General features: G+C 38.8%; 2 protein-coding genes across 13 annotated transcripts in view; one reads left to right on the top strand and one right to left on the bottom strand.

The window, feature by feature from the left end:
- Positions 1-515: 515 nt before the first annotated feature.
- CEP55 (centrosomal protein 55) lies at positions 516-14,181 on the bottom strand. Its single transcript, XM_083844632.1, has 8 exons — positions 13,640-14,181; positions 11,866-12,150; positions 9,055-9,120; positions 8,094-8,235; positions 5,807-6,123; positions 4,116-4,187; positions 3,152-3,277; positions 516-988 (listed from the first exon to the last, which is right to left on the bottom strand). The coding sequence occupies exons 1-8, from the start codon at positions 13,805-13,807 to the stop codon at positions 782-784; spliced, it is 1,383 nt and encodes a 460-aa protein (XP_083700758.1). The 5' UTR covers positions 13,808-14,181; the 3' UTR covers positions 516-781.
- Positions 14,075-21,251, top strand: part of MYOF (myoferlin) — a gene marked incomplete at its 5' end in the record, with an annotated part of 70,787 nt that continues 63,610 nt past the window's right edge. For 4 of the 12 annotated variants that reach the window (XM_083844619.1, XM_083844623.1, XM_083844624.1 and 1 more), the window contains 2 exons: positions 14,075-14,254; positions 14,528-14,639. In XM_083844619.1, the coding sequence (XP_083700745.1) occupies positions 14,075-14,254; positions 14,528-14,639 (292 nt within the window). Of the gene's footprint in view, positions 14,255-14,527; positions 14,640-14,925; positions 15,529-21,251 lie in introns of those variants that run through there. The other 8 variants (XM_083844626.1, XM_083844628.1, XM_083844622.1 and 5 more) reach the window with 3 other exon arrangements.

Consider the following 21,251-nt stretch of genomic DNA (forward strand, 5'->3'; position numbering starts at 1 on the left):
CTGCATTTTTAAAATGGAAGACTTAAAACAGATTTAATAACTGACATTTTCCTACTTGAACCAGTAAAATACAGAAGCGCAAACTAAAGTTCACTTCAGCTTAATTAGATACTGAAACTTCCAAACTGGTTTCTGACAGCATCTTAGAGGGAAGCTTTTTTCAGTACCAATGACAGTCACAGTTGCTAGGAGGTTGTTTACCCAATGATGTTTTTGAGAAGAGCTTACACATGGTCAGCATTTTTGTATGCGCTCCAAGTCACCCCAACTGTGGTTCAGAAAAATGCTACTTAAAATGTTTTCAACAAAAATCTTAAGTAGCAAAGACATGTTAACACAGACTTTCCTGAGTTTGTATATATAGATGTGACACATTACATACATGTGTGTAGTGCACACATTATAGCCAAGTCTTTTTGCTAAAAGCAGTCAGGATTCATCAGCCAAGAACTCGATATGCCAAGTATTGAAGTCTGACACAATAGCTGTGTTTTACTTATTTTTAACAGTGCAATAAAATATGTCAGTAGTTTATTATTTGAAAATATTCCTAATTCTACAAATTATTTCCACTTGCAACAAGGAATGTAGTAGCTGTTTCCACAAATGTCAGGTGAAATATGAGGCCAAATAAATTACTAATTTTTTTTTTTGAACTGAAATGCAAAGCTAGTAGTCCTTTATACAACCTTGAAAGAAGAGCTTTACAAAATTCTTTTGCCTTTGCAGGACAGTATGCTGACAGTGTGTAAAGAGCAAATATAATAAGTCCATTTGGAGCTTAAGCTATACAGAAGTCAATATGCGCTAGTAATTCTCTATGCTGGCTTGTTGGATATTGCACTTTACATCTGGGACACTCAAGAAAACTTTCATCAAGGAGACTTGAATGTTTCTGGGAAGGACTTCTGTCATACACTGTCATCTTCTCTTCAAACGCAGCTTGCAAGTCTCCTTGTGGTTCCACACATCCAGATTCCTGGAGCTTCTGGAAAAGGAGAATCTTTAGTGAGGGACTGGAACATGCATCAGATAGGGTCCCAGTCAAATAGACATAGGGAAAAAGATGTTTAATGGCACACAAATCATGCGTGTTACAGCACTAAGGATTGAATTTTAAAGATGGCTAAAGGCAATTACGCTACTTGCATTAAAAACAGAGCAATATGGACCTGTTGTATAATTTTAACACTGCATTTAAATTAGATTGCAGGTAGCTTTTCCGCAGGCTATTTAAAGCAAGCTTTCCACAATGTCTGATTAAGTATACAAATATGAGTACATCACTTATGTCACTATTTAGTGCACGTTCTTATTTTGAAGTAGTTTTCCCTTCATGGGCCACTGAATAAATGCGATTCCTGCCACTTTTAAACTGTAGCTGGTTCATAAGGTATAAGGAAAGAAGCCATGGTGAAAGCTGAGACAGCAAGCCTCAGACTCCCATATTATCACTGCTAATAGACAGCATTTTAGGCTTCTTACAGCTTTCATATACATCCTAACATCCTAATAAAAAAGCAAAGTTTCTGTACACTAAATATGAAACAGTTGAGCATGGCTCTTAGAAATGTTGGTACTGCATAGAGGTATTTTAAGGATTTTATAATACATTTGTTTACATATGCATTGCTGTGGATTTTTTTGTTTGGGGGGGAGGGGGGAAGGGTGAAGGAAATAAAGAACAAGGACTGAAACCTTGTTACAACAGGACTCCAAGCTTAATATCAATATTAAACTCATAACAAGTGCAATGATCAAAAATTAAGGTGCATTTATTTTGGAAGTTTAGATTACCTTTGAAATTTCTAAAAATATGCCCATACATGTACCAGGGAATTCAACGTGATGTACAGGTATACCTATATAAAGGAAATTTGTTTCACCTTTGCAACAAACCCTTCCCCAGCCATCTTCCTAGGCACTCACACATGCTATGCCTCCTTAATAAAATGCCTCAACCCCCTCTTATAGGGGATGCTGCCTGCCTCTGCCTAGCTACCTTCCCAAACTCTTCCATGTTTTTCCTCTTCTCCACCTGACACCATGGACAGTTTCCAAGCAGGAAGAGACAAAGTCACCCAGTTCTTCATTTGGCAGTTAGCCAGCCAGCTTCTGAGCACAGGGAAAAGAGCACTACAGCTTCCCCCTGCTCTGCACGAACTTCAGCTGAACAGCTGCTGCTTCTGGCAGCCAAAAGGTTTTCTAGTGGCCTCTGCTGGCAGCAGCAGCAGCAACTACAATCCTAGCTAGTGGGGCTCTCACAGGGACAAGAACACATGAAGATCATCAGTATCTCAGGATTCATTCGAGAAAGTACTTCCACATTGCATGCATCTAAGACAGAGAACAGTTTGTCAGAGTTAGAAGAATTCTTCTGCTCTGCAACCGGTTAGGAGCTTTTGCATTTATATTCTCTGTAATTAGCACAGCAGCCTCAGACCTGATCTAATGAAGGACACAGGCATCTGATTTCTGTTCTGAATCTCATTTAAATAAATCCAGAACTGCAGTCTTGACAATTCTATTTAGCTATCACCTAACCTTACAAGACCCTGTATCATAGAGTTCCACAGTGTCTTGCTTGATATATAAACCTTTCTTATAAATTTTTTGAATCAGATGGTCAAATCTAGGTAGCTTTCTTTGGGCTTATATAAGTAGCAAACAGACCATTGCCCTCAGTACAAGTATTCTTTTTCATTTTAGGAAGTAGGCAGATCCACTTCTAGTGGCACACCCATCCTATATTGTGGGTGTATAGAATGGGGGTCAGGCAGGAATTCAACTACATTTAAGGGTAGTGCCTTGTCCACTAACAGCAAATTCCAGTAGAAGCATGCTACAGCTTTGTTATTGTGTATGTAGTTTTGTCTGTTGCATATGGTGATACAAATTGCCTACTGAGGACTTGACTATTCTATATCTCCTTCTTTCTATATCTCCTTCTGCAGTACAAGCTGTCTGTGGTGCTGCAGAGAAAATAGCAATAGCTTGTTAGCTACCATAGGGTTCTGCACCTTAGGACTATGTATTTAAGAGCTGTAAACACCTACAGTCAAAATCTGTTGACATTAACTGCACTCTGAAGTGAAGAAGTGTTCATTTATGCAAAATCCCCAAGTTTTCCTGCAAGTTATCCAGTACATACCAAAGGTTCCAGCCGGGTTATTTGCTCCCTGGCCTTGCGCAGTTCCTTAAGGACTTGGTTTAACTGATGCTGCAAGTTCTGGCGGTCTAGCTTTTCATTCTCAAAGTCTGTAGTACATATCTGGATCTGGCAACCCCCCAGAGAAAGTTAAAGAATTAAAGGCAGAATTAAGTGTGTGTGAGGGCCCCTTTATCTATTTGAAGTTTTACTCAGCAATCATATCCTAAAATGGGATAAAATTATTTGTTCCTTTCATTTCAGTAAAGTTCATACGTGCCCAATTAGGAAGGTCCGTAGAGGTGGAGTCAAAGGTAACTTTGGTTAGAGAGCATTTGACCTATCTCAGGTCAGTCCTATTTGACCTATCTCAGTCTTAAACTGAAGATTTTGCATGGAAGAGCGTGTAGTACATGTTCTCAATAAAAATGCCAGTTCCTACTCAGGGATCTTTCTTGTAGCGGTTTGAAAAGAATATGTGAATAACACTACACCCAAGCTTAGCAAGTAAGTGTGATATAACTTTTTCCCCAAGGACATCAGATCTGTAAGAATGTAGTTGGGAAAAAGATCAGTAACATGAAAGATGTCAATGCAGTTATTTGTATGACTATCAAGAGTATGTTACAGATTTCAGTGAGCTGAATGGTTTTAGGATGTTTCCCATACCTAACTTGAGGCTGTACAGTTTCTATTTATTTGAACAAGCAATTGCATAGAAAGTAGCATCAGGTTTAGATGCAGCCTCTCCCCTATAAAAGGTTAGGGATTTCCTTCAACAAGGGTCAGAATTCTTAGAAGAACTAAGGAATCACCCATAATTTCATATTTATGTCTAACATTACTTTAATATACCACTTATTCTTAAACTTGAGAAGTTAGTCTAGAAAACCTTTCTGCATATAACACAACTTAAGTATCAGATTCTTGAATAATCAACCCAGTATCTGAACATGTAATTGGGTACCTGTTGTTCCAACAAAGCTATCCTAGTATGTTCCTCCTGCTGTTTGAGCAATGATTTACGAAGAAGTTGTACCTACAAGGCAGAAGAACATGTAACAATTTCCACATACAATAGATAATAAACTTGAAACAATTAGTCTAGAGAGGAATGGAGCTAAGTTTTTGTATGCCAGTACCAGCAGAAAACATATGCCTGTTATGCAACAGCCAAGCCCAATTTAAATACTTCCTTGGGGAAAACCCAGGGAAGTATTATCACTGCACTGAGGGGGAAGAATGTAGGTTATTATAGTTAAACAAAAAAAATTTTCCTAGTGATTGACAGAACAGAAAAATACACAAAATACATGTTTTGACTAACATACCATGAATTTTTTTTTTAAGTTAAGCAATGTATCTTTAAATACAAGTGAGAAAGTTAGAAAATACTCAACAATAATGGATTAAGTAACTGCATAAGCCTCTTTAGAGAGTTAAACTGATGTTCTAGTGTTAACCTAATTTGGTGCCTAGTAAATTATATCCTCTTATTTCAAATTTCAGTTCTATATTGTTTTATGCTATTGACTGCAAACTTCTTTAAGTAGCAGGTGTATCATATTTGGATGACCTGAGGACAGAGCTTCAAGGAGAACTTTCCAGGTTCTCTTCAACCAGTAGGTAATCATGATTTCATATCCAGAAAGTTTTTGTCAACGTGGTGATGCTAACAAGAATATTTTGTTTCAAGATACCACAGTAGTTGTCCACGTAGGAAAGGTAGCAAAGTCCTCATGACTACTCCAAAAAAAGCATCTTTTTTTTAATCCAAACATACAGTATGCACGTTTTCCCTATTTTGAGGGGAAAACTCTTAACCCAAAGGTCATTGGCCTCAGAAAAATGGAAGGAAGAATCAAGAACTACACATACAAATAACAGAACTATTTAACTTGAAGTCATCAAGTTACTCCGTGGGAGACAGGCAAGCCCTGCAAACAATTAGAACCTGATAGAAAAACAGATGGGGTAACAGTGAAACCCAGGCATAATGAACAGCCTGCCTCACATGCAACTACCTGAGTTTTGTGAGAAGTTCCAGAACTCTTATCAGTGGTTTCTACCATAGCTGTCCAGAACAGCGATAAACTTCCCTTCCCTTGCTTATCTGGCCATTTCTTTTTAGTAGTCTGATGTGCTTGCTTAGTTATTATCTGTGACAATATATAGAGGGCCTGTTGCAGCAACACATCTGAATGAAAAAACCTGCTGCATGCTACAACTGTTGGGTGGGGGCACTATCCAGGAACATGGCTACTTATCCAGCAATTATGAAATTACAGCTGACAGCAAATAGCGACATCCCAGTTCAGACCACATGATAAAATGGCCTGTATGAATTTGAATTTTTACTTTTTCTGTTCTCATTCACCAATAGCCTTGAGGATGAAGCCAGATTAAAGTCAATGATGCATTCTCATTTCCTCTTACACCCCACAAGACTCTTAAGATAAGTGAACTAGAACATTTTTAAACAAGTAAATCTCACAAAACTTTGGATTGTGACCTAAATCAGTATTAAAGAACTCAGTTTTAACCACAAGGACATGAGTATAGATGTACATACAGAGCAGTTACCAGAGCAAGTGAGTATGACTTCCCAGCTCTTGAATCTTTGCTAATGATCTTCAATTTCCAAATACATCCACTTACCTGAGATAACAGTTCTTCAGATTTTTCCTTTTCTTCTCTTAGCTGTACTTTAATACTTTCATTTTCTTGTTTTAGTCTCTGCACTTTTTCTCCTTTTATTTTGTTTTCATTTTCTAGAGCCTTCATTTCAACAGCCTGTTGGGACTGCAGTAAATCATTTAAATTCATTATTTCTTGTTGTGTTTCTTCATACTTCTTTTGGAATTCATGAAGTTCACACCTCAGCTGGGTTATAGTGCGTCTTTCAGTCTCAAGATCACTTTTAGCAGTTAATAACAGCTGGTCATAATATTTTTGCTTTTCTTCTGGTAGATGACCTTAATGAGACAAACAAGGAGACAGTAACATGGGAAAAAATCACTTAAAAAATCAGAGCACCAAATCCTTGATAGCATTTTAAAAAATATTGATAATAAATTGACATTTTAGGCTGTTACACAGCTCAGATTATCACCAAGATGGACTTAAAGCAACTTTCAATACTTCTAAAGGAGAAAAACCTCTCAGGATAGAGGAAAACAGCAACTGTGCTTTCACATACAATACTGTGCTATAGCTACTTCCTTGACTAACAGTTATAGCAATGTTACATCATTTGCCCTGACTACACGAACTGCATGATCCCACAAACAGTTCTTATATAACCTCACGCATTATATTGAGGCACTGAAATAGATGCCTAAAGACTCTAGGTTCTCACTTCCAGATTTAGGCATGTTAGGCAAGGTTCTGGCATTAATCTCACTCCAGAGATACCCTGGGGTTCTGATGGTCTCTGTCATTGCCTAAAGACAGAATATTTGTCTTTTACAGACTGTCTTCAAATTATGTGATCACTTATTTCTAAATTGCAACTAAAGCAAACTAGGATAGGCCTTTTGATCAAAAACCATCTGCTTCTTGGCTAGTGACTATTGCTTAAAACAATGCTCAAGAAGTGGGTGCTTGTTGACCCAAGAAAAGCTTATCAACTCAAGAGTCAGTCTGCAAGAATTCAGATGTAATAGAAAGTATACCTAGAACAGGACAAGGAATGCTGTCTTAAAAAGGCTTTGGTGATTTACAGCACTCTGAAGTTCTTGACTTTGGTACTTCTCTTGTTGAAGGCTTCCCTCATGTTCTTCAAAGTGTAATTTACTAGGAAAATTTTCCTGCTTGAATGTTTTCAAGCCAAGGAAAACATAAGCTAAGGCTTAGCTTTTTGTTAACAATACTCCTATATAAGGTAGCAAGGTCTTCAGAGAGATACCAAGGCTTTCCTTGGAAAAGAGTTGTCATATCTACTTTCAATTTGTCAAACTAGATTTTTTTTCATCTTTGATCTCTACTACTGTCTGTTTGAAGAGGAACTTTCATCCTCTTACTCCATGTTTCCTGGCTGCTGTGATGACAAAGCTTTGACTGCAGTAACTGAGTTGCTTTTTCTGGTGAGCTACTTCAATATTCCTCCTTCTAAAATACTAAAACACCGATGTCTAAAACAGCACTAAAGGTTAAGATGATATTTCACTGTTTCCCATAAGGATACCAGCAGCAATACAAAAACCAAGCCACTGGAAACAAGTTATTAAGCAGCAAGTACCTGTGAGCATACTCTTACTCTAGGTGAAGCTAGTTCTATTTAGTGAATTTACCACGTAGACCAGTTGTAGCATATGAAATTAGTTTGATAAGAAAGGGAAGTAAACTTCTGGCTCTTCTGCTTGAGATTATTTTAATTTTATTCCACTTGCTGGTCAAGCATGACTCAAGTCAATCTGAATGCATGGTACTGAGAGTGCGCTAATGAGGAACTGCATCACATAGAAGCAAGCTAGAGATTACCATATCCATATTGCAAACCATTGTTTTGGGTAGGTGCCAAAATCTATCACAGGTTTTCATGCCATGTAAGAACTTCTCAGAGGGATAAAGAACATGCCAGTCTTGAGTCACTTTTATAATATTTTAAAAAGAAACTGATCCACACCTAGCCAGTAAATTCTTAACGCTTCCTTTATGTAGGCTGAGAGTGTACTTTGAAGGATGGTATATACATATATTTACCTCAACACTTGCTGCAAACAGAAAGGTGGCCAATAGACTGTCAAGGCTTTAGAAAAACATTTGGTGAAGCAGATAGGAACAAGAAATATTGATCAAGTAACAGCTAAATAAAGCACAAATTTTTAAGTTTTCCCATTAAGAAAGCAAAATATTGTGAAAAAAGTCAATCATATGCTATAATTCACAGAAAATGTATTCTATAGAAAACTGTGGTTTGAGTTAGTCAAGGAAAAATCAATACCTTCTGTATTTGATTCTTTTGGTTGTTGCTGGCTAACTATTTCTGACCTCTGTTCAAGTTCAAAGATCCTTCCAATCAGTCCCCTGACATATGCTTCACGTTGCTGGTCATACAGTAGCCATTGCTGGTTCTTCTCAAGAGCCTTCATGGAAAGGAACGGAAGAAAAACAGAAAAGCATCTAGGAGTTTATCAGATTTAAGTAGTATTAGTTTTGTTCCTTTAAAAATGTAAATGTTATACATTTGTTTAAAGAAAAGTTAGTTAATTCCTCTGTAAACTGTAGTTATCTTTGTATGATAAAAAACATCTTGATTTGGGTCATTGAGCATAAGTTAAATTGCAGCAATATTAAATTCTCATTGGCTTATTTGCGGGAATAGGGAAATGACTCAGAACTAAACGCTTTCAAAACTAAACACTTTCATGAAACATGCCCCAGATAATGAAGAATTATCCTTTCATTTTCTGTTTCATCATCAGGATCTATTATTTTGTATATAACTCAAACTATATAATTACAACTTAAAGTTTCTAAGAACAAGTACATAGATTTTATGTCTCAGTAGATCATAGAATTACTGAGGTTCAAAGGGACCTCAGGAGGCTTATAATCTAACCTTATGCTATCCCAGGCAACGTCAGTTCTGTGGACAGACCATGTTCCTTGGGATTTCTGTTCTCTCAGCAGCCACTATGTTCTGTTCTTCCAAGGACTGTTTTCAACAATTATAGATTTAGATTTGCAATATTATAGAAATGTCATATATATTCACAATATATATATATATATTCACAAGCCCTTCATTATTTGATGGCTTTCTCAAGAAATAATTTTAGTTACAATATTTTAGCGGAAACATACTCTGAGGTCCCAATCTACCAAAAATATATGGTAATAATTCCTATTCTTTTAGATTTTAATACGTGATTTATCCTTGGTATGTTGTACAGAAAGCTTACATCTTTCAGTTGTTTTTCTACTTCACTAAGATTAGTTGATGATCCAGTGCTGTTTGTTACAGCTTCCTGCAAACGAAGAACAATCAGTTAGCATTGTTTAAAATAGAAGACTGAAACAGTAAAACTAGTTCTATGTAACTATTAAGACTATAAATAATGGAAGTGTAGTTTTACATTTAAAAGATGCATACATCTGACACTTGCATTTAGAGATATTTGTAGTCTGTTTAGAAGGACCTAAGTTATGGAGGAAACCATTTCATGGATTTCTAAAAAAATCTACTGGAAAATATTGGACAGATTTAAATTTTGTTTATTCAATAATCCTAAAGCTCAGTTACATTAAAATATTTTCTAAGAATATTTCACTGAACTTCTGTCTTGGGAGAACTGAAAGGTATAGGAGAGCTTTTGATAAATTTAGATATGTAGGGTTTTATTTAAATAAAACAAAGTGTGTTTGTTCTATTTTCATATCCTCAGAATACCAGTTTGACAATAAAGCAGACCTATAGGAGTCACTGGGGGAAGCTAGAGAGCTCAACTTCATTGTGATAACCATAGAATTATAAATATCTGGCAAACCATGCAAGCCTGTCTGGAACCATAAAGACATTGATTACTTTTCCAAGACTTGATCCAAAGTAGAACGCTTAAAGTATGAGTTTCAGAATTCTTTAGACCCACAAAACTAAAGAGCTGGTGAACATTTAAACTTCATTCCTAATATGACATGCTTATTCACTACTCCATAAAAAGCTTTTTGAAGTTACATAGATAAGTCAGAGGGAACTTTAAAGACAAATAACTGTAAAGACAAATGTAGATTACTACCTAAATCCAAGCTATATTTTTCCTCAAAGTTTTCTGTTTTTAGAGCATGATCTAGAACCAGCTTTACAGCTGGAAAAATAGGAGATTTTGCGTGTTTAATACAGTTATTAAAGTTCAGTGCTTTCTAATAGGATTTAGATCCAGGACAACTGCTCAGATACTTACTTCTGTAAATATTAGAAGTCTGCATCAGTGAAAACCTTCCCACTTCCTCATAGGCATACAACTGTTGTTTCCACTTCAGCGTATACCTGCTGCTTGTATGCCACCTAGCAGTTTTAAGAAACATTGCTAAACTCTTTTTCAAGTCTCCCAAAACATTCAGTGAAATAGTCAGTGAAGTTTTGTTGTCCTTCACTGATACATCAGTAAAAAATTAAATATAATTTTAATTTAAAAGATATTTTGATAATCAGAATCCAATTTATAACTGTCCATTATATCTTGCTATCTTCAGGCTTCTTTCTGTTTATCACTGTGACAGCAAGGAAGCTATTCTAAAGGTAGAGAAAGAGCCCAATTTCTAATGTCACCAAAAAGAAACCTTGTCTAACAGGTAGGTTATAATTACACTCTTTAATCCTCATATTTTATACCTCAGATTGAAAGAAAGATACACCTCCTTCATATAGCAGACCACTTGGAATTTCTCATATCAGTGCTGGAGACTTTGTACAGATAGCAAGTGGTGGTCTTCATCCTTCAATGCCAGGAAGGATTCCATAGACTACAGGATTCTTTGCCCTTGTTTGTTTTTTTTATGACCTATTATTCTGGCATGCCTCTAAACCTTTCTGCAGAGTCAGAATATTATACTGTATTGCTACTGAAGTTCAACTCTGTACTGTTTAACTACCTGCAGCTTACTCTGCTAAACGCAATAAGGAATGTCCATACGGAAGGCAACCTGATGTTCTCGAAATTAAAAGCCTCTTGGCTCACTCATGTTCAGAGATGCAGTTCTGATATAGCTGTGGTTTAGAAGAAAAATTCCTGTGGCAATTACTAGAAAGATAAGTCCATTGACAAAGATAGCATAAAAAGATGTTAATTTTCTCTAACAAGGTTCAAAGTCCCTTGAAACTGGAAGTAAGCACATTACATTTGAAGTAGTAATATTTCCCAAGATCCATATTTGTATGACATTGAATAATGCAGTATTATCAACTAAAGCTGAATTTCTAGAAATTACTCAATTTCATTATATAGTTTGGGTAACTAGCACCATCTATAGGTTAAAACTGGAAAAGACTTAGCTGCACCTCCCATAAAGCAGCAGTTTCCATGTCCCCCTACTGAGGTACTGAATTTCCCGATGAGCATTAGAACAGACAGGGGTGAATAAGCAACTGTAGAAAACTAAATGTGCTTGTAAAAGCAGCCAAGTGCCTGACACCATAGCTATTAAGCATTTTAAATGGAGTCAACAACTTACTATTCCTCTCCTATCTTGTTACATTGAAGCATTTACCACATATTATGCCATGTAAATTGCAGACAGTTTTAACCAAGGAACAAATGATGATTCATAACAGCAGGGAGGAGAGAGAGGTATTGTCATCACTGAGCATGAATTAGGTGATGCGTTTAGTGTTCTTTTAAGGCCGCATCTCTCTTCTACTGCTGCCTTCTCAGTCTGCTTAACCACTGAGCACATGAATTCAAGAAGGGCATATATCTGTTTAAGCAACAGTGGGCCATTGCATGTCATACCACTTGTCATACCTGCATGCATGGCAGCTTGAAGAAGGGACCTTGCAGTACAGAATTCTCTCGGCTGTGTTACCTGAAGCTGTACTCCCTGACTGCTTGTTTAGTGTTCAGTCTAGGTACCTCGTCATGTTGCATGCTGAAATCTTGTATGAAGATTTGTAAGAAGAGTAAAAACTCATCCCATTTTATAACGGACACTGGTGCTTAGCAGATGCAAGTTCGAACCCTAACCTGTAAACAGTTACACTATTTTTCAGTGCTTACCTGGGATGCCTGAGAATTACTGGCTTTGTTTTCAAGCTCAGAACATTTTGCAGTAACAGCAGATAAATTACACTTTAACCTGTTCATTTTTTCTGATAGAGAACTAAGTAACTGTTCTCTCCTTTCTGCTTCCTTTGTTTTTTCTTCTAGTTGACTTTGTAATGAGGAGACTTCGCTGTTCTTGTTCTTGGACTTAAGCTTGTCTTTTAGATTTTGGATTTCTTTGTCCTTCTCTCCAAGGAGATGGTTGTGTTTTTGTTTTTCTTTTTCAAGAGAGAATATTTTCTAAATGAAACACAAAGAAGTAGCACAAATGAGTATGTGTCTGCATACAGGAATAGCATTAGTAAGTTTACAACAGCTTAAAATAGTCACTTTGAAAGGTTCTCTTCACCTTTAGTTAGCTTAGAATATTACTTTTTAGTAAGACAGTGCTACAATGATCACCTGAAATATTTCAGATGATGCTAAGACAGTCTACAGCAGATAAAACAAGGAAATAATGCAGAAAACCAAATTTCACAGACTTAGCAGTTTTGTATATGAATGTGAATCACTGCAGTATACGGACTTGAAAATGCAAGCAGTACAAGAACTTCTAGTTACAAGTAAAAGTTGGTGATCCTTTTCCTCATGTCATATTTTGTAGTTTTTGAGGAGCAAGAGAACTTTCTTGCAAGCTAAGTAGCAATTAGTGAAGTTACAAAAAAGTTATATTCAGGAGAGTAATGCTGTTTGTTTCCTAAATTACCTGTCCTTTTAGTTTCAAAATGTGCTTTACTAGATATTTTCAGTGACTCTTTTAGGTTAGCCTCCAGCATTGTTAATTATTGAATAGCATTAGAACTTATACACCTTGGAGCTCTACCTAAGTTTGTTACAATAGCATTTCTTTTCCATGAGAAAGGTTAAAGTTCAAATCCTGTGCATGGGTATCAAGGCATTAGAAGATGGCGGAGAAACCAGAAGCAGCGTTATTTTACAGGACCTCATTTAGGGAGCTAAGGACAACACACGGCACTCACTAGAACTAAAACACTGACACCACATACTATTGAAATTGCCATTTCATTTTCTACATGGAAGCCGGTAACCAGATACTAAGCAACCAATGTAAAGCACTCAGGGAACTCCACTACACACAGGAAACACTAAGGAATTGAGCCCCAACACTAAGCCATTGATGGTACTTGGGCTAGCACATAGTAAGTGACACTGCAGCACAGACATGTCAAGGTCCACGTTGTGAAAGGAAGTGGCCTATAAACGTTGTGCCTAGCCTGTTACATCCTTTGAAAGCCTCCATTTAAAGCTTAGTTGTCCTAGAAAGCCTGATAGTGTCACATAAGAAGTCTGACTCCTTTCTCTGCAGCCACAGGTTTACCTTTAATGGACCAGGAGGTGTGGAAGCTGCAGTGCCCCAGCTCCTGCTCAGTGGATGCAGTGGAACCACCCGGGGCACCGGTTACCACTTTACTCACCTGCAGCCGAGTGGGAACTTAGGAACCTGGTTCAAGCAAGCGCTCAGTACTCCCTGGAGCACCCTCACTGCCTGTGAAGGCAGCGCTCTGCGCACAGCGCCCTCAGGGCGGTTCTGCAGGGCCTGATCGCACACCGGGACCTCACGGAGTGACGGGTGCCTGGGCCTCAAGGCTCTGCGTTTCCGTGCCTTGCCAGGTGACTTACAACTGCATCAACCCAGACACCACTGGAAAACGCCCGAGGACAGACGCGACGGGCGGAGCAAGGCGCCGAGCCAGAGGCAAGCCCTCACCTGCAGCAGGCTACTTCTCTCGGTAGCTGCCAGCGGGCCCCGCGCGGCGAGCGCCTCCTCCGGAGGCTTCCTCTGCGCCGCGCCGTCCCGCTCGCCCCTCCCGGAGCCGTCGCCGTGCCCGCGGCGCCACCGGCCCGCCAGCAGCTCCCGGCCCGCCCAGGCGCTCATCGCCCGGCGCCGCCGAGAGGAGTTTGAATCCCGCGGCTGCCCCAGCGTCACTTCCGCCCGCACTGCCCGCCCCGCGAAGCCGGAGCTACGGCGTCTCCCGGGGGTTAAAACAGGCGGCGCGGCGAGGGGGGCGTGGCCGCGGGGGCACGTGCTGCTCGTGCCTAGGGGACCGTTAACGGCCGGTGGGTGCGGCTGGGTTCTCCGCGGGGTGAATGAGAGGAGGCATCCTATTGGCTGGCGCGGGCGGCGGAGCAGCCTGGCTGGCCAATGCGGCGGGGCCTTCCTTCTGCCACGCCGCTTGTGCCGCCTCCACCCGCGTGTTCGAGGCGGGTTCGTCCTCGCGCGGCAGCCGTTAACGTTCTGTGGGAGGGGACCGCGGCGGCCTCACAGGGCAGCCAGCCCGACGGGCGGCTCCGGGGCCAGGCGGCGGCTGCAAGCCTAGTGGCGGTGCTCTGCCCTTCTCTGCTTCCATGTCCTTGTCCTCGTCCTCCTCCTCCATTCGTGGGCACGTTGCCTTCGGATTCCTCCTCCTTCCCTTGACGCTCTCCCTGTCCCTTTAGCTGTCTAAAATCTGATCGCCAGTGGGCTTTGCTTCGAAGATGATAAGCTGAGGGCGGCTCTCATGGGGCCCCTGGTAAAATGTTGCCCTGTGTCTGTGGGTGGTTCATTGTGCTCTGTCTTGCTGGCTCCATCTTCCTCTCTCGTCTCTGCTTGAAATAGGCTTTGTGGAAGTGGTGGGAACCGCTTCTGTTTTACAGCTGGCTCACCGCTGAGAGAAGCTACAGTGTTGGCGACTGGGCAGCTCAATGCAGAGAGCTCTTGTTCATGCCATGTAAGTTTCACCAAGTTTCATCGTAGTGCAACCCTAACACAAGCACATGCAGTAAGTACATGTTTCAGATACACAGGCTCTTACCTCCTCTTATTATTTTGCTTTTTTTTTTTTTTGTATCTTTTTAACTTACGAATATGTATTCTAGTCGTTTCTTAAGAGATCTACTAAACACACCGAGTTAAATGCGGCACCTGCAGTAGATTAAAACCTGGCTGTTCCAGAGCGCAGCTGAAGGGGGAGCTTTTAGCCTGTTCTTGCAGACACGGGTGTTTTCTGATTACAGGCGGACACGGAGGCAGGCTAAAAACACTTACAAATGATGAAGTTCTAAGAATGAAGAGGAAAAACGCGTAAGCGTTTCAAGGTCATGAAATTTAATGCCTCGGTGTTGCAAGAGACAGCTGTGGGTGTATCTTGACTACTGGAGTCGTGCTTCTTGTGTTGCATAAGCTTATTCTTGCCTCGGAAATTTACGAGATATTTGTCACCCAGTGTAGGAATCAAAGCAACAAAAGAAATCTGCAGTTTTTATACCGTGCCCTTTCTGTTACTGGATCTCACCAGTCAGAGCCCCTTTGTGCAACAGCACAGTACTTGGTGTCAATTTACAGGCACTTTTTTCATAGCCTTCAGGAGCTAGTCCGTCATAGATCCACCCATAGACTTTCTTTACTGTGGGTGAGCAATTCCCTGCCTCCTCTTCCTGCTAGCAGTTCAGTCCAGAGACTATGGAGTTTGCAATTTAGACTTCCTTCAGTTTCTTTGGTAACAATTGACATTTAGGCAAGGCTGGAAACAATGCTTCGGGTGATTGTGGAATCTGCTACAAATATCCCGAAAACCAAGTTTGGGAAACCAGATCCTATTGTTTCTGTTATTTTTAAAGGTAAGGAAAACTGTCATAAACGTACTTGGGAAGGGAGGTTTTTGTAAGGATAATGTTCTGTGTAAGAATTTGAAAATCTCTGAAAACGTTTTCATGAAGTTACAGCTGATGTAATGTCAGGGAAGACTTCTTAATTGCAGAGACTGGAGTTACCTGAATGGGGTTTGAACTGGGTGGAGTGCCTTGTTTTTTTTCTGGCCTGCAGCGGTTCTTTTGCAAGATCCAGATTTTATGAGCTTTTACAAAGGATTAGCCCTTTGCTTTAAAAACCTCAGCTATGCTGTATAGATAAATACATTTTCAATTTTTTTTTTAAATTACCTTGTTCCTTGTTGATCTGAAAAATCAATCCTCTGCCTTATTACTTTGCCCAGCCACTGCTCACTAACAGCAATTTACCTTTGATTTGACTGGTTTATTGCTGTATTACCATCATGTTGAAAAACAGTAGTACAATTACTGAAGATCTTAGGGTTATTTTTTTTTTACAATCTGGTTTGCACTTTATTTTTTTCCCTTTTAAGACAATTTAAAGATTAAGGGGGGATACACTTTGAGCTTTTAATTGTTACGTGCATCTGGGAGAAGGAGAAAATGATATAATTAGCATTTATAAGTAATATGTAAAGATAATGATATTTTGCTGTATGTTTTACCTGTTGCCATTGTTTTCTCTCATGTGTAGACTAAAAGAATTTCAATTCAGGTATTGGTTTATCTTAAAGGTGCAGAAACATGCAAGCAATTTTGGATCATGTAATACATTAAACAGAACTGTGACAAATTTATCTTAATTCCTGGGGACTTAGTTTCCTAACTGTGCACTGAAATGGCAGTGGTGTTTCTTACAGTATGAAAGTGCATTGCAAGGGTTTACCACCTTCAGAAACCAAGTATGAAATCATGACATTTTGCTGGAGGCTGGAAGAGGAAGAGGCAGTGGTTATCCAATTTCTTAACTTCCAAAATAATTTCAGATACTTTACTTCAGAAAAAGATGTGGTATCATTCCATTTCCTTTTTATTTTTTTCCCTCCTTTTTCAGGGAGGGCAAGTGGCTGAGCCTGTCTCAGGAGCTTCTGGGCTTCCCAATTCTTAAATATGATTTCATTTGCCTTGCAAAAATTGCCATTAAAAATCGGTGTACTGTAATTGCTCTGTCTTGCTCCATTTGTTGCTGCTGTATCATAAGCATTCATATTTTCTTTTAAGTTTCTTGTCTTTTTTTTTCTTTCCTGTCTCACTTTTGCCTTTTCTGTGTCACCTCTATTTCCTGTAGTTTTATGCTCTAGAGTTGCCTTATGCCATCTCTTTTCTTTATGCCTCAAGCATCTGTTTAATTCCTGCCTATAATCTTTTGCTTCCACTGTGTGCTCTAATACAAGTCATTTTTACCCAGGAAGCATAATTTACAGATTTTATTTATTTATGTATTGCTGGATTTCTCAGTCCTGCAGTTACCCTGACACAGGAATTTTGCATCAGACGTTTTATCTTTTATGTTCTACAACTGGCATTGTTAGTGTTTATAAACATGGTTAACTATTATCTTAAACGCAACTTCATAATTTTGACAGATTTCCAATTAAAATATGTAATTTATCATTACACCTGCCACTTCTTTTTATGTCATTATACTACTTAGCAAAGGTCAGGTTTTTTGCTTACTGTAGAGAGTTGTTTGAAGGGAGCAGAAAGCATCAGGCTTGTAGCTGCTGCTGGGGAGCCCTGTTTTAATTTGTAGTTGAAGTTGCCGGTTGACAGGTGCAAGGGAGTGGGCCTCATGTCTGAAATACATCGAACTTCTGGCTGGCTGTTTTTAGAGGTGTTTTACCTGCAGCCAGTTCCCCCTCACCCGGTAGTGTGTGGAGATGGAAAACCGGCCTTAGTTCTGGGAAGGTGTGCGTCAAAGGGCAGAGGTCCTTAGCTGTAGTCCGTACCCATCATTGCTCCTGGGTAGGACATAAAAAAAACCACCACTGGGCATTTATTTCCCAGACTGGGAAGAAACTCAGAAGCCAAAGTCAGCCCTGCAGTACATTTTTATGTTCTTGGTTGACTCAATGCTGCGGAGTACTCTTGGAGAAGTATCAGAGTACAGTACTCTGATTGTCTGAGAGAAGTTCACATTTTGTTCTGGAAGTTCACATTTCGTTAAATGGTGTTTTCTTCTTCAGCTTTTCAAAATTGAGCTTACATAGCCTCCCCTGATGTCAAGGTTAAGTAATCTTAAGACTTCAGTGAAAATACTCAGTATCTCTCAGGATTAGATCTTCACAGCCATATCATGAAAAAGGCCATGAACCTACAAATATTAGTATGTAAGTGACCCTGAAAACACTTTATATGCTAACATGCATATGTTAGTATAGTTTTATTTATGTATAGAACAGACTTCATCAATACTTGTAGAGCTAAGCTCATTATAGACTATCTACAGTCAGCACAATGTAATGCTAAGTACATATTAAGAGGAAATAGGCAGTCTTTTCCATTTGGATGCTTTATTTACAATAGAGGCTTTTTGTGCAAGCATTTGACATTTTTAACACATTTCTCTCCAGTCCAGTGGATTGGAACGTTTCATTTATTTACCTTAAGAACAACTCATTGTTCAAACAGAGCTACACCCTTGAGAGTAAACTAGTATTGCCATCTGAAACTCAGTGCTGTTACTGCAGAATTCTGAGTTTGTCATCACTTTATGTGAGATAAAGTATTCATCAAATTAATAAGAAAAAGTGCTGCCATTTGCTAAAGTGGCACGAAGTGATAATGATTAATCCAGTTAGATATACCAAACTGGAGAAAAATGTGTAAGATTAATGTCTTTAGATGCAAAAAATGATATAATTGCTTATATGTGCAGTCAGGAGACACTGACATGAAACAGCATTCAGTTTTATTGGGTCAACATGAACACAATGTCTTGTTCCATTAGATTTAAATCTAAGTGCTTTCCAACAGGCCTGCAGCAATATGTTAGTTCATATTTCAGTGTGTGAAAGAAAGGACTATTAGAATGTAATTGTTCACAAAAACATATTTTTTGCTTTGCAGAGATTTCGATTACCCTAACTTGCATTTCCTGGTTTTTGGAGGTCTCCATGTTTCCTCCTGCAGTTGCTAAAACCATGCAATCTTAATACTTCATTAATAACACTTCTGTGGAAAACTTAGTGTACTAGAACGTGATACTCTTTTGAATTTCAGATTTAGGACTGTTCTAGCAGATAATGTTTGCTTCTGCTATTCCTCACCTGCTGAAATTGATAAAAAATAATATTTAAAATAGAGTAAATTTAAGATTTAACCATTGGTTGTAGTATGTAATTACCTTTGTAATGATGGAACAGTTCTTAAACAGATCACCTCTGAATTACTTTTTTTGCTGCCATCTCATTGACTATCACAAAGTTCTTCTTATGTTGAAATATTTCCAGTGGAGACTATTGAACAACCCATGGTAGTGTGATGCCTCCATCAAGATAAAGCAAAGAAAGATTTATTTTTACGGTGTGGAGGTTATCACAGTTGTTTAATGAAACAGATGTGTAGAGTGTCCTACCTGTACCCATTATCATTTTGTACTTATTTCTTGGTAGGGCCAAACTAAAAATAATGACTGGCCCTGTCTTAAATTTATTGCGATTTGGTTTACGGTCTTGGCTACTGTACGTGGGCTCATTACCAGTAGAAAGGGACAGCCCGAGGACCTAAAGCTAATGTTAGCCCCTGGGAAAATTGGGCAGTCCATCTTATCCTGCGTGGCAAAGAAATGTTTAGCAAGGTACCTTTGGAGGGAAGAAGAAGGCACTTGCCAACAATTTAAAAAGCTAATAATAATAATTAGAAGAATGATTAAAGTATAATAAATAGAAAGGTGGCAAAGAAAGAAAAAAAGAAAGTGGAGAAAATATGTGCAAAAAATGTGCTTAAGAAATATGAATGCTACACTCAGACTGACTAAAGTTACAGCTCAATACCAATGTAAGCCCTGCTTCCCAGTGCTTTTCATCCAACTTTCATGCAAACAAGCAACACAAAATGGTTTTCCTTGGTATAGTCTAGAATACGCATACTCTCAGTGGAATCATAAATCTTATTCTCTTGTGTTTATGAAAATTGATAGTCCACAGTGTGAAAATTTTATTCCTTGTCAAGAATTATCTTGACTGCTGTTAAAGCCAGGGCTTTCCGTACGTTACAGTTACATCTGAGCTTAGGCGGGGATCATAGGACTTTTATTCACGAGTTCTCTCAGGATCAGGTCTGTGATTCATTGTCTCCATTACAAACAGCTGCAACTGTTCCTTTTTCCAAGAGCATTGAGAACATCTTTTCTCTGACTGTCAGCTCCTATTTGTGGGATGACTTGGAGTACCGAGTCCAAACCCCAGATGTTCAGGTTATTCAGTTTTAAGAGTGCTTTAACTTCTAGTAGGTAACTTCCATTTATGTGAAGTGAAGTTGGATTTCCCTTACTGGCATGATAATTACTTTTTTGTTCCGCAAAATGCGAGTCTGAAGTATGGTAGGTTATGAATGCTCTTTCCTTTGTGGTATGATGTGAGTCAATATCCTGAACAAATTGTAGACAATTCCTGTTACATAAATGTGAGTCAGTTCTCACCATTTGCATTCTGGGCTGACTTTTTTTGTACATACCACTCTCATCCAACAGAAGGAGTCGCCACAGTCTCCTGCTTGAATAGTGTGTATGAAATGACATTGCCCATGTGGCATATCTTTACTCTTGCTTCCCAGGCTTTTACAAAGCTTTCCTGGCAAAGTATAGCCATAACTTGCAAGTAATAAAAATGTTACCACAATTACTGTACTCCTTAAACTCAGCTAGCGTACTAACTTTACTTAGATGTACTCATTTGTTGTCATTAATATATGACATTTCTGTTCAGAGATCTGCTTGTTTGCTGGTGTTTGGTGCTCCCAAGTGTTCGGTAAAGACGTTTTCCATTGGAGCTGTATGTGTATAATACAACTAAAAAATGTGTTACCTGCTTTGTACCCGTTGTAACAACAGAATTGTGTTTGGCTTGTTTTTAGGTGAGAAGGACCTGCAAATGGCCTCTGCAGCACTTAGGTATTGTCCTTCTCAGGAGAAGGAGCTTGAATAGAAATGTCACTCTCTAAGTAGTTTACAATCCCACCCTCCTCTGTCATTTGTAGGTTGACCAAATGCAAGTTTTACCATGGAAGTATGGAAAAATTGTAACTTTTAGGCTACAGTAAAAGATAGTAAAGTGATACATTTACATGACCTCTGGAAGCTTTTTTTTTTATTATTTTTCAGGAAGGACTGCCTTTCCTTTATTTTTGCTAATATTGCTCATTTAAAGCAGAAAGTGTTGGCATTGTAATACATTCTGAAGATTTTTTTTAAGTGATACTATTTCAGAGTTATGCCCTTACAAATATTGTGTAACACTGATACAGAAAATGTGTAGCATGTTTTCTTTGCTAATTAAGCTCCATCCCTTTGAGTTTACTGTTCAGTTGGATGTCTCCAGGCCTTTTAAGTTTGTGTTTTTAAATCAGTACTGAAGTTGTAGTCAAAGTTCACAAAAGGTTGAGGTACCTAGACAATTTTTCTTTATGGGAGTACATCTAGCTGTGCTTTAACAAAACAGAATAAAAAGCCCCTCAAACAACCTCAACAACCTCTCAAATTGCCCAGGGAACTTTTTGACTGTAAAATGTGC

Source organism: Anser anser (genome assembly GCF_964211835.1).
Source record: "Anser anser genome assembly, chromosome: 7".
NCBI lineage: Eukaryota > Metazoa > Chordata > Aves > Anseriformes > Anatidae > Anser > Anser anser.